This window comes from Zootoca vivipara, chromosome 17, assembly GCF_963506605.1.
Source record: "Zootoca vivipara chromosome 17, rZooViv1.1, whole genome shotgun sequence".
Lineage (NCBI taxonomy): Eukaryota > Metazoa > Chordata > Lepidosauria > Squamata > Lacertidae > Zootoca > Zootoca vivipara.
Window position 1 is genome coordinate 33492693 of NC_083292.1, and position 18370 is coordinate 33511062.

Consider the following 18370-nt stretch of genomic DNA (forward strand, 5'->3'; position numbering starts at 1 on the left):
GTTGGAACGAGAGGAAAACTGGATATTCATAAACACAAACAAGCTTTGTACGGACGGGAAGAAATGCTCCCTAATGTCTCTCCAGGGGAATGGGGGAAAGCAACCAGCTTCGCAGCGGTGGAGGAAATGGGGCATCGTCTCATCTCCATCCCAAGAAGGGCTCCTGTGCTCGGTTCCCAAAGCCTAGCACCCTAAGGCCACAGGAACAGCTTTCAATGCTGTCAGGTCAAAATGTCTCCAGAGCAACCTCAGCCTTATGACAGGTGTCTTGCAGGGGATTGTTTATGGTTTGTCTAAACACCCGGTGACCGGGGCCCCACAAGGACCTATTCCGCCGATAATTTATCCCCAAAATCCCGGCGCGCAAGGCTATGTACGGCGCGTGCGGCTGCAGTGAAACACACTGCCGCACTGCTCCGCCATAAATATCCCCGACGCGCCGGCAACTCGGCTCTGCGGCAGGGACCCCCCGCCCCCCCCAACAACACGCCTCGGCTCACCACAAAAAGGCGGGGGCCTAGCACCCATGGCGCGGTTGGCAGGGAGGTAAAGCAAAGACCGAAGGGAAAGGGAGCGTTCCCTGACACCCCAGCCAAAGGCAACCATCGAATGGCTAGGCCCCCAAAAGGAGTCCACGGCACCCAGGGGGAAAGGTTTGGTTTGGGGTGCAGAGCTCTCACGGGAAATAAGTCAAGCCAGGTGAGCTAGGCCCGTTGTGACCATTGCCATCACTGCTGCCAAGGCAGCCCCAGTGCATTGTGGGTCAGGCTCTGCAGAGCAGATCTACCTGAGCCCTTGATACAGCTCCTTAGCAACCATCCTCTCTCTTCAACTGCCACCCCCACCCCTGTGCCACACACACACACACACACACACACACAAAACCCACTAAAAGTCAGGCCAGGTTAGAAAGCTTTTTAACCGTAGGAAGGGGGCTGGAAGTGTGGGGAGGTCCCCCCCCCAGCAAAGGGCCCTGCGTCCGCTGCTCCACCATTGTGTGGCGCCCGCCAGCGCCCAATTCAGAGGCGCAATTTATGGGGCCTGGGCTTCCGCCTCAGAACACATTCTCAAAGGAGACGGTCCTCCCTCGAGGCACACAGAAAAGAGGCGCGGGAGAGGGAACGGACGGAGGGCGTGGGACCCAGACGCACCAAGGACGGATGGACGGACAGACACTGGGGAGCAGGAGGGAGAGAAATTTGCAGGCAGCCAGGCACACGTGGACTCCAGGCTCGACCCGTCCTTCCCAGCATCGGTTAACAGCCAAGTCCCAGAGAAAATGGAAGCCACAGACACAAAGCGCACGGATATGCCACCAGGGAGTAGGAAGCAAGACCTGGCCTGAGTGGGCCTCCAGAGGGTCACCCTGTTCCCAAGCCACGTCAGCACCCGTTTTTAGAGTCCTGTGCCTGGCGCCGCCCACTGGTCTCCCCATGGCGACGGTGTCCCTTCCTTCGCTTCACCCCATGGACAGAGCATTAGAGATGCAACACACAGGCGCTGTTAACTCCCCCATTGATCTGGCTCCCTGTGGCTCTGTTCGGCAGCCATTACAATTTCCAGATTATTACTTAAAGCCCCCATTGATTTAATTTTTTTTTTTAAAGCGAAGGGATGGAATCACGCAGAGAAACGGCGACTCGGCAAAGGTGTCCCACCTTGCAAAACAACACTTTTCCGTTCACGGGGAAGTCTCCAGATCTGGGCCACTCGTGGCACCAGCAGCCGCCGGTCAAGCCAAACGCACGGTGGAGCATCGACAAAGCCACTTGGGAATCAACGCCGCGGCTCGTTGGAGGTTCGATCCCGGAGGAGCTAGGCACGTAAATAAAAGGGGGGTAGGCATCCTACACAAGCCGAGAACCACATCTTCCTCAGCCAAGGATTGCTGCCACACAGCAGGCCCTGCCTGGGCCCTGTAAAGAAATCAGGTGGCTTTGTTGGTTAATCAGCTTCCCGCCACATGAGGGGGGGGGGGGAAACATTGCTGGCCACCAGGAATCCACCAGGAATTCAAGTGGACCACACATGAATGAATAAAGAGGGATAGGCCAAATTATATACCTTCCCCCCCCCCCCATTCACACTTAAGTATCACTTCAAAATACAAGCACCAGGCCCCTGGAAGCAGCTCTAACTGCGAGACTGACTCATATTAAGCAAACTGGGGGGGGGAGGTGTGTACAATCCCCATCTCACTTGCTATCTATCGCCAGCGTGTTTACACAGAGCCCAGCGGTCACTAGAACAGGGCTAAATGACGCTCCTTCTGAAACAAAAGAGAATCAAGAGACGGTGTGTGCGATAAATATCTTTCAGATCCCTCCCACTTGGGGAAACAAAATGCCCTTAATGCCTCCAGCTTTCAAACCGTGCAGCTACCCGCTGTCAGGCCCCCTGGGCTGGGGATGCAGAGGGGATAAAGTCATGAGGTTAACCCCCCCCCACACACACACCACTGCACACCTTCTCTCTGTGTGTGTTCCCAACAAACACTCACATACAGGCAGCCCGTTTCCTTTGCGGGTGTCCTGGCAAATTTACAAAGGAAGGGGTCAGCCAGGTGAGCCCCCTTTGGAAAGGGTGAAAAGGTGACACTGAAAGGCCTCAGGTGAGCAGGAGCAGCCTCTGTCCTTGCATGCAGGTGGTCCTAAGTTGGATACCTGGCATCTCCCTGCCTGAAAGAGCTGCTGCCGGTCAGTGTAGACCGCACTGAGTTAGGTTAGAAGCACCAAGTCTCTCTCTGACTCCAGAGAGGGCTATGGTAGGATGAACACAGAGGGTTTTAAAAGAGGCATTTAAAAAAGAGGGGGGGGATGATTAGGCATCAATCAGGCAGCTTCTGTCCCTTCTCTCTCTCTCTCTCTCTCTCTCTCTCTCTCTCTCTCTCTCTCTCCCCAAATCCCTGCATGAATGTTCAAGAGAGACAGATTCTCCCTTGGCACTTTGCCTTTCTCTTTGCAATAAACACCCCACAGCCTTCCCTCTCTCTCGCTAAGCAGCAGCCAGTTAGGAGGAGGAGGAAGAAGGAGAAGAGGAAGGGGGGGGAAACCTCGCCCAGTTCCCAGAGGAGCCCCGGCACTGCCTGGGCACGTGCCACGGGGTGCTCCGGGGATGCAAGGCGGGCAGGGCGCTCGACGTCTCCCCGCATCTGCCGTGCCTACAGATAGGTAGGTAGGCGTGTGTCCTACTCTGCCAGTCTCGCGGCTCAGCCCCACAAACAGCCGGGGAACGAGTGCCAGGGCTGGCGAGGGTTTGTCACACGGAGTCACACCTAGGCTCGGATATATAGGTCACGCCACACACAGATGATCAAGGTTGGGCATCCTGTCTGTGGCGAGAGTCCTGGGGGTAGCAGCAGGCATGGGGAGATCTCGATCGGGAGGGTTATAGGGGGGGGAGAAGGGCAGAGCGTGCCCCCCCCCCACAAATAGTGTGTGCCACCCAAGTTTTGGGTGCTGGTAGTGCCCACGGGGGTGCAAAGGGCACGTTGTCCACGCACCACGTTCTTCTCTCTCTCACACACACAGAGGGATCTGTTGCCCTTCAACCGCGGTCTGATCGAGGAGCTTCCCCCCCAACCCCGCCAATATCTGAACTAAGGAGAAATTGTCCTTAAAAAAAAAAAACCGACGGTCAAGGAAATAAACAAATAAACTCGCTCGGAAAGCGCAGACAGCCCCGCTCCCCCTCTAAACACACCTCACTATAAAGGCCACGGTGCCTGGATTTAGGGGGATTTGGCGGGGGGGGGGGACAAGAAGTGCAGCACAGCTGCAATTGCAAAAAGGGGAAACAGAGGGGGGAAACAGACGGTGGGGGGGACGGAGACGGGCGAGGAGAGACGGGGGTGCCGGTGAGTTGTGGGGTGGAGAGAGAGAGAAGAGAGACTGGGGTCCCAGTCCAGACAGCCGCCAGACTGGGGGAGGGGGCGATTAGAAAGGAAAGAGGGTGGAGAGAAGAGGGGGGGGAAGCAGAGGAAGCTTCATATTCTGCAGGATCTCTCCCGACGCACAGACAAAAAGCAGACAACCCCGCTCCCTCCCCCACAAATGAAATCTCTGCTCCCCCATCCCCAGGTTCTGGCGACGAGCGGACCCCTATCCCCACCGCGCACGTGCCCTCGCCCCGTCCACGTGCACGCGCACCCCCTCCTCCCAGACACCCCCTCCCCCCTTATGCGGTGCACGCGCGCCCTCTCCCACCTCACCCGCCGACCCCTCTTTGCCTAAAACCCACCTTCGCCTCCCGCGCCGGTGCAAATTCCGTGGGTCCAGGGATATACAGGCGCAAACGGACAAACGGAGCCCGATCTCTTTTCTCCTTGAAGCCCCCTTAAAAAAAAACACCGACCCCCCCCATCCCGCTCCCGCCACCCCACTCCCAACTCCCACCCCCCAAACCACCGGGTCCGGTACTCACTGCGGGTTGGAGCTGTTCCAATGCACCGCGTGCCGGTTGCCGAAGCTGCCGGCGGGGCCGTGGCACAGCAAGCAGAGCAGCGGGAGGAGCAGCAGAAGCGGCGGGGTAGGCGGCGGCGGCAGCAGGAGCGCGGCCATCCCGCCGGCTGGGGCAGCGCGGCGCCAGGCGCGACCGTGCACGAGAGGCGAAGCCGCCGGAACGGAGAGCGAGGGCGAGAAAGAGATCCAAAGGCGATCGGAGCCGCCGCCGTCCTCCTCCTCCTCGCCGCCGCCGGAGCCCCCAGCGCCGCCGAGGCTCCTCCTTCCCTCCTTCTTGCGCGCCTCCGGCCCCGGGACCGCCCCCTTCGCGCGCTCCCTGCACGCCGCGCGCGCTCGATCTTTCCCACGGGCTCCCCACGCTGCGCGCCCGACGCGTCTCTCCATCTATTGGGGGTCCCTTTCCTGGCGCGCCCTTTGCTTTCGATTACAGGCGGGGGAGGCGTGTCCGTGTCCGGCCACTACGCCCCGCCCCTTTTTAAAGAAAGCCGCCCCCCTCTCGCAGAACATCTGGAGAACCCCCCCTCCCTTTCAAACACACACCTTTCCTTCCTCCTTCTCCCCCATATAAAATATTACATTTGTGCCAAGGCTGTTTTGAATTCTGCTGGGAGTCAAAAATCACAGGGACAGGCCGGTGGGCATGGGCAGAGTGCCTTTGCCTCAGCATTTCCCTGGGGCTTTGTCCTTGGGACTCACTTGTGAATGAGAGAGGGGGTGAGGTGAGGCTGATGTTAAAAACATCAATAATATTTTTAATTCCGTGAAAATAGGGGGAGTTGGCCACCGGAGGGAAAGGGCCTCTGAGTGCACCTTATCTGCAAAGGTTTAAAAGCTGCCTTTGAATGCCACAACTTTGCAGCGCTCAGTATGTGGGGAAATCCAGCGGGGACGCAGCCTCTGAGCATGGGCAAAGGGCCTTGCCATCAGCAGCCACTGGACATCTGGGAAGTGGAAGGAAAGTCAGGTTTATAGGGGAACAATTTCCAGGCTGGAGCGAAAAGGCCCCCCTCGGCCCCTGGCAAACTCTACAGTTTAGGAAATAATTGTTGCCAGGTGGTGAACATCTGGAAGAAAGCTAGAGGTTGTCTTTTATCTCCCCACTCTCCATCCATCCCCCAAACAGAACCGGGAGCAGGCTCCATCCAGAGGGGGGGGACGACAACCCACCATACTCAGCCGCAGAACTAGTTTCTATGCCAGGGACGACAACAACAACCTGTGAAAGGATAATGAGAAGAGAAAAGTGCCTCTGAGGGGGTGCAGAGTGCTGTTTCCCCTCCTTCTTCGCAGAGTGGCAGCCAGCCTCCCTGTGTTCTGAGATCAGGAATCACAGCTTCCAGGGGAAAGGGTGCGGTTTGCTTGGCACTTATCCTGTAAAACAACCAGCAAAGAATGTCCCGGAATGGACTCCAGAGAGTGGACTTGGTGGGGTCCTCAATGGCAGAGCATCTGCAGGTTTGAAACTCGCCACCACTACCACCACCTCCCTGGCTACTGTGTGTGCACTGTGGTCTCATGTGGTAAACTGGGGAGGCCTCCCTGGGATCCCCCAAAAATGCTGATCCAGAAAACCTGGGAGGCAGACAACACCTTCCCGCCCACCGGGGAGAAAATCAACGCCAGCCGGCAGGGCCCAGCCCTTGCCTGAACATGTCTGGGGCTGTGGCCATGGCTGCGGCTCAGGCGCGTCAGGAATGTCGCCCCAGGTCCTGGGCCAAGGTGCGAATGCTGCCCTGGGACTGAGAAAGGAACACTGTGCCAGGATGACTCCACCCTTCCCTCCTGCTTGGCAAAGCAACAAAGCGCAGCAGGCCACTTCCCTGAAGCAGGAAAAATCTGTGGCCCTCTGGATGTTGCAGGACTACAATGCCCATCGTCCCTGACCAGTGGCCATGCTGCCTGGGGGTTGATGGGAGCTGCAGTCCAATGATATCTAGAGTAGCTTCTAGGCAGGAGAACAGGGAGGGGGGCCCCCATTGCCCTCTAGATGCTGCTAAGACTACAACTGCCATCAGCCTTGACCATTGGTTGTGCTGGTTGGGAGCATTGTCCATGCTGGCTGCTGGGAGATGGAATTCAGCAACATGTTCCCTTCTGGGCAGCCTTCCGGGGGGGGGGGGTGGCACATGTCTATGGTGGGTGGAGCCAGGGGCAAAAGTGGGCGGGGCAACAGTTTCTACGCATATGCTCAAACCCCCACTACCACCACCACTTCCCTAACCACCATCCTTAGAAGCAAGAGGCATGCTCAGAAACCAGCCAGGCAAAAACACAGGGGGCAGCTTGTGGGCTAAGATGGTCAAGCCAGGAGTATCCCAGACCCTGAGATTTCAGAGCCCAAACCTGAGACCAAGGGGTGGCCCCTGGTGATGTATTGTGGGGGTCTCTGATTTTTCTTCCTCTCTGCTTCCTCCCTCCACTGAGTCCTGGAGATGTAGATTAATTGGGAGAGGGGAAGAAAGAGCGGAGAAGAGCAGACCCAACCCCCAGAATCTATGCAACAATTTGCAACCCATAGTGCCAAGCAGAAGCTTGCCAGCTCCATGCATAGTCTTCTTGATGAGAAATAATCATTAAAGGGACTCTCACCCACCTGGAGATTCAAGCCCTCCCCCTGCCACCCGGAGGGGGAGTGAGGCAAACCTGGAGACTTCAGGTCAGCCCAGGAGTGTGTTGACAGTTGGCCATTGTGGACAGTTTCAAGGGCCAAACAGAGCTGCCTGGAGGGTCGCTACCCCAGGTCCAAAAGGTGCCTTCCCTTCCTGGCTTAAACGAACTTCTCTCCTCCTTCTATTCTCCCTCTCCTTCCAGGTTGGTGCCCTGCCCGAGAAACACCAAGGTTAGGCCATGTCTGCTGAGATGAGTAGCAACCTTTGGAATGAATTTCCTCTCTATTCACGGAATTATCACTGCCTGACACGCCCCTTAAAAAAAATCATCTCATTATCACACTCCTTAGGAAAGGTTGGGCATGTATGAATGGAAGGAGGGAGAGGGGTTCTCTTCTTCTTTTTTACAGTGCAAGGACTCAAGGGTTCTCCCACCCTTGTATTTGAAGATCAGGTCACTCAGCAGGAAAGAGGGCAGAGGACAGGTTCTTAATGTAAAATCTTAGTCCTCCTCGTTCAAAATAGAGAGCTGGTTTAAAGGGGAGCACAGGAAGCTGCCTGATACAGTCAGAGACATTGGTCTGTCTAGCTCAGTACTGGCAACACTGACTGGCAGCAGCTCTCAGGTTTGAATTAGCAGCATGGAAAACACTGGAGATGGGATCTGGGATGTTCTGCACACCGAGCAGGTGGCCCTTCCTCTAAATGTATGTGATCTCTGACTGCTTGGGACAGGTGTCAAGAAGATGCTACTGAACTAGAACTCCCGACAGCTTGATGATGGGAGCTGTATTTCCGCAACATCTTGGATGGCCAAAGGTTCCCCCAACCGTCTTACGCAGTGCTTTACTTCTTCATGGGGTAAGTTGAGGCAGACATTTAGAGGCTTAGAAAGCAGAGAGGTGGAATCCGCAATCCTCCTCCCCTCCTTCAGTGGGGAGCTGACTTTGTACTTATCTGCCTCCATAGCCCCTGCCACTTATTAGAACATAAAAATCCATCCTTGGTTCTGTGAGTGTGTGTGTGTGTGTTTTTAATCACATCAGAATATAACTTGGGCAGGGGTATAGTTGTGATGTAATTTTTCACCTGGCAATATTTTGTGAATCATGGGATGTATGCGCGCTATGCAAAAATCACAATGTGGGAAAAATCGCGAAGCCAGCCAACATGTCTGCCTCAACTGGAAAACCAGTTATGCTATGAGCAAGGGTACGAGGGTAACTAACCCATTAACCAGAGGCCTTGGAAAAAGTGAGAAAGTGGTGCAACCTCAAGTTATGGACGTGATACTAGGGAGAGGGGCCTTACAGACAGGGGTTGATGATTCTCACGTGAGAAGCCAGATCAATAAATAACCGGGTATAAAATACACTTCCGTGTTGAAGAGAAATATTTCAGGTAATGTCTGAATGTAAGATTAAGAAGGGCAGTGATTAATGGATATCCATGAGGTAATACATAAATGCACGATATACAATACAGCCAACATTTATACATAGCTCCATCCTTATTTCAGACATCGGGACATGTGTATCGCGATGTTTAGCTGGTGATACACCATGATGTTGAAAACCAGGTATCACCCGGCTCTCGAATCCAGCAGTACCCGCATGCCTAAAAAAGCTGGCAACCCCTTGCCCTGGACCTTGTTCTGTACGGAAAGAAATCAACCCTCAGAACAGAAATCGTTGCAGATTCATTTCCCCTTGCTCTGTTGTCTCCCGTTGTGAGGTTTTCTAGACTGCAAGTGCCTCAGGACAGAGAACTGTCTCTCACTTATTTATTTATTTGGCATAGCGCCATGTATATAGATGGTGCAACAAAAGCCACAATAAAAATCTGTACTTTTGGAACACTGTTTATTTGTTCTGCATTTACGATAGAGTACAATATCGCCACCTGGTTTTGCATGATGGTTCCTGAGATCTAGAAGCAGGTTTTTTGTCTTTCTTTGGATATAACTGGGCACCATTTTGAATTGAGATGGTGGACTGGCGCTTGCACGGATTTTAAGCACCGATTTCAAAATTGCGATAATTTTTTGTTTGTTTGAATTGGTTGTGCTGGCTGATGGTAGTCCCATCAACATCTGGAGGGCCACAGGCTCCCCATCCCTGCTCTACACCTCTCTAAGTGTATTCCCTATGTGGTCCCTGATTGGTTGGGACATGTGTCAGTGACAGGGGTGGGTGGGGAAGCTGTGGCTCTCCAGATGTTGATGGGCTTCAGCATCCCTGCTGGATCAAGCCAAAGGCCCATCTACCCCAGCATCCTGTTCTCACTGGGGCCAAGCAGATCCTTGTGAGAAACCGGCATCAACTCCAACCGCTGGCCGTGCTGGCTGATGGGAGTTCAAGCACATCTTGGAAGGCCACAGGTTCCCCACAGGCCTGGGCTTAAAGCTACTGAGCAGCAAAATGTGCATGCATGCTCACACACAGCAACGCATGTGTAGGCGTGCGTCAGGCATGGTTGGGGAAGGGCTGCTCACCTCTGCCCAGCCGCAGAAAGGTGGGTCATGTGTTTGTGTCTATGCGAGGCTGGCTGGAAGTGAATGGGGAGAGAGAGGCTGCTTAGATGCCTGTCAGTAGCCCCAGCTGGGAAGTTGTGGGAAGGGAGGAGGCTGGCGAAACAAACGCCGAAAGACCAAAAAAAGCTTCAATTAATTATTCATCTGAGGAAGTGAAGTGTAGAAAATACAACATGGAAAAAAACAAGCTCTGAACGACTGGGCTGATGGTTGGAGCGGGCAGGGTGGCTGCAGGGGGGGGGGTTAGAAAAAAAGGAGGGGTGGAAGGTACAAGGGGAGGGGGCAAGGAGAGAACAGCAGTCCCAGAGGCTCTGTGTGAGTGTGTGTGTGTGTGTGTGTGTGATGGAGGCAGCTGGCCATTAACCCTTCGGGTGCTGACACTGCAAGCAGGGCTGTCAAATCCTCCAGGTGCTGGCTGCTGGATTCCTACCTCCTGTCACCCATAACCATTGAGCCATGGTGGCTGCTCAGCCTGATGCATGTTTGGAAGTTGAGCAACAGCTGGGTGGGCTGCAGGGTTCCCCTCCCGCCACACCCCTGTCCTAGACACATATCCCAACCAATTAGGGATCCCATATTAAATGCACTTGCAGAGGTGCAAAGCAAGGATGGGGAGGAGGGCTGGGCGACATCTGGTTTTCAACATCACAATATATCACCAGCCAAACATTGTGATATACTAACATATCACAATGTCTGGAATAAGGATGAAACTATGTAGAGTCAAACAGTAGGGCTGGGAGATAACTGGTTTTCAACATCTCAATATATCACCAGCCAAACATTGTGATATACTGATATATCACAATGTCTCAAATAAGAACAGAGCTATGTAGAGGCATTGGGCTGGCTTCACATCTCAGAATTATGAAACCAATATGATATGGACTTCAAACTGGACAGCCCTAATGAGGAGACCATGGACCTCCAGATATTCTTAGACTCCAACCCGTCAGCCACAGCCAGCATGGCCAATAGTTCCAAGGAGGATGGGAGTTGTAGTTCAGCAACATTGGGAGGGGCACAGGTTCCCCACCCCGTCCTAGGCACATGCCCCAACCAATCAGGGATCACATATGAAATGAACTTACCCAGCCAATATAGCCAACAGTCAGGGAAGATGGGTGTTGGAAGTCCAATATCTGGAGGGCCACGAGCTCCCCAACTCGTGCTTTACACCTCCATAAGCGCATTGAACCTGTGAGCCCTGGTTGGTTGGGACACGGGTAAAGGACAGGGGTGGGAAACACTGTGGTCCTCCAGATGTTGCTGGACTCCAGCTCCCATCATCCCTGGCCAGGCTGGCTCACAGGAGTCAGGAGTCCAGCAACATTTGGGGTTAAGCTCCAGCTGGAGGCCATGAAACACCCTGCGCATGCTCAGAGGCACTGCGCTCTTAACCTCCTCACTTTTTCTGGATCTGAAACAGGTATTGCGACCGAGTTTCTACAGCCACATGCCACGGCAAATAAAGCAGAGTGTTTTTAATGCCATTGCCGTTAGGGGAATCTGTATTTTGTTCTCTAAATCTTATTATTGCAATTGTAATTATACAAATGTTCTGATCTTTATGTTGTATTGATATTATGCTATGTAGTGACATTTGCGTTGTATGTGGTGAAGCGCCCTGGGAACTTCTGTCGAAAGGCGGTATATAAATTTAATTAATAATCTAGTCCCCCTCCCGAAATGTAGAGATTCAGCTCTTTTGAGTCTCACCTCTGCCACAGACACATTGAAGTAGCCAAAATAATTATTTACACAGCCTCCACCCACCCACCCCTCCACCACGACGCAACTCATGATTCTGGCCGACATTGCAAGGTTGTCGTTTGCAAGATTGTTGCAAGGGTAGCCAATCACTGATCTGTGCATGTCTTAGGAGGAGGGAGCTACACCATTTCAGCCGCACCATTTCTACCCGCATAACAACCCAAGTGGAATAAATTAGGGTGAGAGATAGCAAGTGGCCCAAGCTCACTCCGCGAGCTTCGTGGCTGATTTGAACCCGGATCTTCCCAGTTTTCGCCTTGCACTCTAACCACTGCCCCACACTGGAAGGTCAGGAACCGGCTTATATAACAGATCTGAAGTACAGTAGGCCGAACAGACGCCTGAGACATCATGCAGACACCAGGATTATCTGGGAGCTTCGAACATCACCTAGTAAGCTGAATCTTGGCAGACAGATAGTCTGGGACACCCCAATTATTACAGTCTGAAAGCAGGATTATCTGTATACAGCTCCCTCAAAATGCTGGGGCTTGCATTTAAAGGACATTTCAAAGCATGGATTCACCCCAAAAATAGAATCCCGGGAATTGTAGTTTGCCCCCCCCCCAGCTACACTCCCCAGCGCCTTTAAGAAATGACAGTTCCCAGGATTTGGGGGTGGGTGGGTAGTGGAAATCATGTGTGTACACAGCCAAAGGGTACCCCACAACAGCTAAGGCACGTAAAAGCTTAAAAAAAACACCACACATATATTCCAAGACCTCCTGACCCCTAAAAAAACAGAGCCCTAAAAAAGTTTCTGCCTATAGGGGGGGGAAGGGGGAGAAGACCTGCCACCAAATTTGGCACACATGCACACAGCAGTGAATACTAGAAAAACAGAGAAAACAGAGCATTTGACTGTCACCATGGAAGACAGTGTGGCGAGTGTTGCTCTAGGACCTGCGAGTCCTGGGTTCGAAACCCTATTCGTGTCATGAAACTCACTGGGTTGAACTTTGTGCCACTTGCTGCTTCCCAGCCTAACCTACCTCACAGGGTTGTTGCAGGGATTAAATGAGGAGGGGGGAGCCACGTACGCCACCTTGAGCTCCCCGGAGAAATATGTGGGATATGAAGGCCATCAATCTGGATTTTTCTAATCCTCTTTTAATCTAGGTTGGTGGTAGTTTAACTAAATATTTTCGGCAGATGATTGATATATAGATGGAGGGATAGACAGACAGACCTCATAGGTCAGGACTCCAGAACAGAGTCTGACACAGATGCATATATATGGAACAGAAAATTGGGATGGGACCGGCTTCCACCAGTTTCGATTTGGAGTGTGTGGGGGACATGATCCTATAGCAGCCAGGAACATAACCCACGGCAGCCAGGAACTTGCACAACTTTGCAGAAAAGAAGCTTCGCCAACGTATCTGCCCGAGTGTAATCGTACACACAGATATACTCACACAACACAACCGTTGGTTTGTGCCCCCTTTGGAAAGCATGCTTGCACGAAGGATACAGAACATTTTCCCCACCTCCCTGGTTTTTATTCAGCGTGCCCGCCAGGGTACACCATTTACCGCCGCGGTGGAGCGATGTGACTGACGGGCGCTCCGGCAGCGGCGAGGCTGGCACCCTTCCTCTCTTGGCACCTCACCAGAGACAAGATTGAGGCACGCTGCTTGCAGAAACCCCCCCCTTGCGATCTCCCGCCCACAGCGCAGCCGTCAGGAACCGTGGCAGGTTGACGGCACAAGCAGTGCCGACAGCGAGAACGGGCAGTGCCAATGACAACGGTGGATGAGTTCGTTACAGGCAATGGGGGGGGGGAAGAGGAGAGAGAGAGAAAGAAAGAAAGAGAGGGGGGAATGGAATTCACAGCTGAAGCTCCGTGGCAGGGAGCTGCAAATGTGTTGGCTTTCTGTCTGGCTCTTTGTGCCAGCCACCACCTTCTGCCACTCTGTGCCACCCTGGCGCAGCAGTGGGAATTTCTCTCTCTCTCCCTCCCCCCCCCCATCCACCGATGTATGGAAATAACTCCCCCTACACAGCATTCTCTTGTGGATGAAAACACACATAAAAGGCACACATGCCGTTATAAACACACCGCCGTCGTGTGGAAGGGGGACACCAGGCCCAACATGGAGCCTGCATCACGAGTGCATTTCTGGGCCACTCTGGGTGGCTTCCAACAAACATAAAAGCCCAATAAAACATCAAACATTAAAAACTCCCCAAAACAGGGCTGCCTTCAGGTGTCTTCAGAAAGTTGCACGATTATTTATTTCCTTGACACCTGATGGGAGGGCATACAACCGGACTGGTGTCATTACTGAGAAGGCCCTCTGCCTGGCTCCCTGTAGCTTCACTTTTCAAAGTAAGGGAACCACCAGGAGGCCCTCGGAGCTGGGCCCAGGCTGAACAATGGGGGTGGAGACGCTCCTTTGGGCATCTGCTTTGTGTGCAGAAGGTCTCGGGTTCAATCGCCAGCATCTCCAGGTGTTGCTGGGAGAGAATGCTACCTAAAACTCTGGAGAGCAGATGCCAGTCAGTGTAGAGTTGACAATACTAACGTAGATGGAGCAACGGGCTGAATCAGTATACAGTGGCTTCCTGTGTGCCCATCTCCTGATAAAGCTGAGGACATTCCCTGCATGAAAAGCCTAGAAAGAGTGCTGCTGCCGCTGTGCTGCCAATCAGTGTATGCAATAGAGCGCTAGATGGACCAGTGGTCTGACTCAGAAGAAGGCAGCTTCCTAGGTTCGTTCTTCCTACAGCTTTGTGGAATGAAGCACAGCCTGCATTCCTAGGTCTGTGTGGCACAAGGCACGTGAAGGCGATTTTGGGAGACATGCTGGTTCTGGAGGCGCTCGAGATTGAACCTGGGACCTTCTGCATGCCAAGCAGAGGCTCTGCCACTGATCAGCAGCCGTTCCTCGTGGGTAAGAAGGCGGTACACACGCAGCTTCCTAATCCCTACCAGCCCCAAAAGCCTCCCCTTGCCAGGTCCTGGGGGAACAACCCATGCCCGTTCCTTTGCTGACCAAGGGGGGAAGCAAATGACATCGCTCAGATTTGGCTCTGCTGAGCGCGAGGGGGTGGTTGTTTTTGTCGCTTTTTCGGCTCTGATTCATTTCCCCAAGCCGGTGGCAGTCGGCTCCGTTTCCACGTGCTGGCTCTGGGAGAACGCCAGGCTTACAACAACAACAACAAAATGGGGAGGGGGTAGGGTGGTCCGCCAGCGGGTGCCAAGCTGCCAGCACTCGGCAGAGTTCGGCCCTGGGACACCAGCAGGCAGAGAGAGAGCACACCGACTGCCCAGAGCAGGGGCAGCCAAATGCTTCCCAAAGGCGTTTCGGCAGCACAATGGCACACATCACCAAAATGAAGGAGAAGGACGGGTGCCTAGATCTGATGGAAAGATTAAGGAGGACCTGAGTCCAAATCTTGCCTCAAAGAAAATCTCCAGCACATTCGCATCACACATTTAAAGCTGTATCATGTCACTTGAAACAGTCATGGCTTCCACCAAAGGATTCTGGGAGCTGTGGTTTGTCAAGGGCGCTGAGAGTTGTCTGCGGTCCGCCTGTGGGGGGAATCGGTGTCTCTGCACAACGGCACCCTTAACAAACAACCGTTTCCCAGGATTCTCCGGGGGAAGCCATGACTGGAACCACCATGCTTTAAATGCAGGGCATGAACGTGGCCTGAATCTCTCCCTCGTGCGGCAGGGCCTGGATCCTGGACTTGGGTACCCCATACCTGCCAAGTGCCCCGGAGAAAACGGGACATCCCCTTTCTTCGTGTGAGACCACAGCGGGCATTTTGGCCGCCGCGATCTTGCATGATCCTGTCTGGCAAAAGGCGTCATCTTGTACGGCACCAAAAAGCATGCGTTTGGGGGCACCACATGAGATGCGCCTGAAAAGCGCTTTTCGGCAGACGAGCACGTCCCGGTTTTCGATTAGAAAAAGAAGTATGGTATAGTACCCCTACCTCAAGGTTGGGGAACCTCTGGCTGGCATGTTTCCAAGGGGCATAAGGAGGAGGCCTGCGGTGTGTGTGTGTGTGTGTGTGTGTGTGTGTGTGTGTGTGTGTTTGCATCTTTGTGTGTGTGAACTGCCTCCTCCTGCCCTGGTTAATATTTAACCGTGGCTTCCTGTGACAGAACAGCTCCCAGTGTAGTGCATAGACAGTGTTCAATAAATCATTGCACAGGGCGGAGGAGGCAGGAGCAAAGGGTTGGGTGGGTGGGTTGGGGGTGCATTGCAGCTGGAGCGGGCGGTGGGCGAGGGGGGGGGACGCGTGATAATGGAGATTGCCGAGCAGAGAGCGGGATAAATTATTCATTAAATAAATAAACACGGAGCGAGCTTGCAAGGAGAAGGCGGGAGCATCGCGGGGAAAGAGGCCTTGGCAAACAGGCCTGGCATGAAACTGTCACCCCCTCCGGGGGCCCCCGGCGGTGGAAACCTAGTCCACGTAAAAAGGGGGGTGAGGCACGCCCAAGGTGCTACGCGTGGCACCCGAGACGTGGAAGTCAAACAGTGGCTCCTCACGATCTGGCCGTCGCCCGCTAAACGCCGTGACCGGAGGAACGTGTCAAACAAATGTAGGACAAAAACCCGGAGTCTGTTGAACACGCCGTATTTTTAAAGGACGGTTAAAGCACATCCAAGGACCCTGGGAACTGTAGTTTACCCCCAACAAAGCAAACTTTCTTAGCACACTTAACAAACCGCAGTTCCCAGGATCCTTGGGGAGGAAGGGGTGTTTTAAATGCACGCCCTACATTTAAAGGACACCTCCCTCCCTCAAGAGTCCTGGGAACTGTGGTTTTGACCCCCACAGAGCTAAGATTCTCAGCACCCTTAGACAAACCACAGTTCCCAGGATTCTTGGAGGTGTGTGCTTTAAATGTATGGTATATGTGCAGCCATACTCTGCTTAATGGTATATGTCTTTGAATTAAAAAGCACATTTTTAAAATTAATGCGAAACCTAATTTTCTAAATGCTAATCATTTTGATTCAAATAAAACATCCCAAACAAAACTGGGTTTTAATTTTCTAAACAGTTCCATTGTTTTCTTCCAGCCTAATACAAATGAAACACTGATAACCACAAAATAAGAGTGACTGAGTAGACCAGGCTGAGCCCCACATGCAGTGCCCCAGCCCAAATGCCATTGCACCTCTGACAACAGTAGTCTCTCCTCTGAAAAAAGAATCCTGGGAAGTGTACTTTCCCCCTGAGAACGCTACAATTCCCAGCACCCTTAACTACTGTTCCCAGGATTCTTTTCATGTATGGTGCTTATGCTGACTTTAAAAAACCCATTGCGGTCACATCCACACCTCACATTTGAAGCAGTATCATACCACTTTAACCTACCATGGCTTTCCCCAAAGAATCCTGGGAACTGTAGTTTGTTAAGGGTGCTGAAAGTTGTTGGTAGGAGGCACCGATTCCTAGAGCTGCAATTCCCAGATTTCCCTAGAAGACAGACTGATTGCTAAAACACTCCGAGAACTCGGAGAATCGCTTGGCATCCCTGCAGAACATTGCTCAATTGAATGGTCTGTCCATTGCTCAATTGATTGATCAGTCCATTGCTCAATTGATTGATCAGTCCATTGCTCAATTGATTGATCAGTCCATTTATCAATTGATTGCATTTCTATCCAGCTTTTTCTTCAAGGAGCTTAAAGCAGCAAACATAATTTTCCTCATTTAATCCCCAATACAATACTGGAAGGTAGGCTGGCCCAAGGTCACACCCAGTGAGCTTCAAGGCCAAGGTGGAATTTGAACCCTGGTCCCACCCAGGTCCTAGCCTGACACTCTACCACAGTGGGTAGGCCTTGTTGTGTCATGCTGCCGGTCTGAATCCCCACCACGAACTCGGAAATGCTAGGACTGTATATCTCTGCACTGCAAAAACCCAGAATTCCTTCCCACCGCCCAGCTTCAGAAGAAGGTGACCGATGGAGAGCACTGCGTCCCCACCCACCCCAGTTCACCCAGATCCCACGGTTAGGGGGTGGGTGCCTTTCTCTCTTCCCCTGCCCATTGTTCCATTTCCTGTTTCCTTTTTTAGCACCACGGTGCCTATTAAAATTGAATGAGGCCCTCATGGCTTGTCGGGTTGAGTCAACGTCTCGCCAGTGCTGAGCCCGCTACGCTTCCCCACCCTCCCAGCGATGTCCAGGGGGCTACGCTGAAGATGGTGGCAATACGGACCACCTGTCCCCAGGGCGTCCATGGGGTTGCCAGCTGGCTAATATGTTTTGCAAGCTCAAAATGGGGGGGGGGGAATGTGTGGGGGGGCAGGAGGGTGTTAAGCCTCCAGGTGGGTTCTAAGAGGCTCCGCCTGCAAATCGCCAGGTATTGCATTAGCCCCACCCCAGAGCCAACAGATTGCCCTGTGGCTCCACCCTTGGGTTGGCTAACTTTAGCTCTCGCATTCTAGCTATTCAGCTGCTAGGTGGACCAAGAGTCAGACTCTGGATAAGGCAGCCTCTTCCTATGTTCCTTTGACCCATGGCATAACCTGGCATGAAACAGCCCCCCCCCAAGATTCCTATTTAAACCAGCCTTTATATTCAGAACCATGAGGACTAGCGTCTTGCTTTCTATTAGGCAGAAGGAGCCGCTGAGAAAAACTGGAGAGAGCACAAGAAGAGCTGCTGCTGGATGTCAAGGCGGGAGTCGGGAGCAAGTCGGTGATAACTCACAAGGTTGTCTGTGAAGTTGGCTCTTTATTCAAAGAAGCAAAACAGCATAGGCCTAGGGAGCACAGCAACTCTTCCCAGCAGGTCTCCCCACCTTCCACCGTTTTCTAAGGCTCCTCCCCTGGGCACTTCCCCAGCAACCTGAGAGTCCTTTGTCTTGTCACTCTTTGTTCCACCCTCGTAATACCTCTTCTGGTTCTGGGAGACCAGGGGGGAAGAGGAACTGGTCACACAGCAAGAGGGGGAGACTCCCTGGCTTCTTCAGCAGCCTGGCCACCCCTCCTCTCCAGCCTCCGCTTCTGCCTC

The 18370-nt window shown here is 53.1% G+C and overlaps 2 protein-coding genes across 4 annotated transcripts in view; both read right to left on the reverse strand.

Moving 5' to 3' along the window:
- Nucleotides 1-4893, reverse strand: part of EFNA3 (ephrin A3) — a 59986-nt gene extending 55093 nt beyond the window's left edge. Inside the window, exon 1 of one of the 2 annotated variants that reach the window (XM_035098967.2) lies at nt 4423-4893. In XM_035098967.2, the coding sequence (XP_034954858.2) occupies nt 4423-4844 (422 nt within the window). In that variant the 5' untranslated portion in view covers nt 4845-4893. The remainder of the gene's footprint in view (nt 1-4422) is intronic. The other variant, XM_035098966.2, reaches the window with a different exon arrangement.
- ADAM15 (ADAM metallopeptidase domain 15) overlaps nt 1-18370 on the reverse strand; it is a 365789-nt gene that overhangs the window by 211012 nt on the left and 136407 nt on the right. The window lies entirely within an intron of this gene.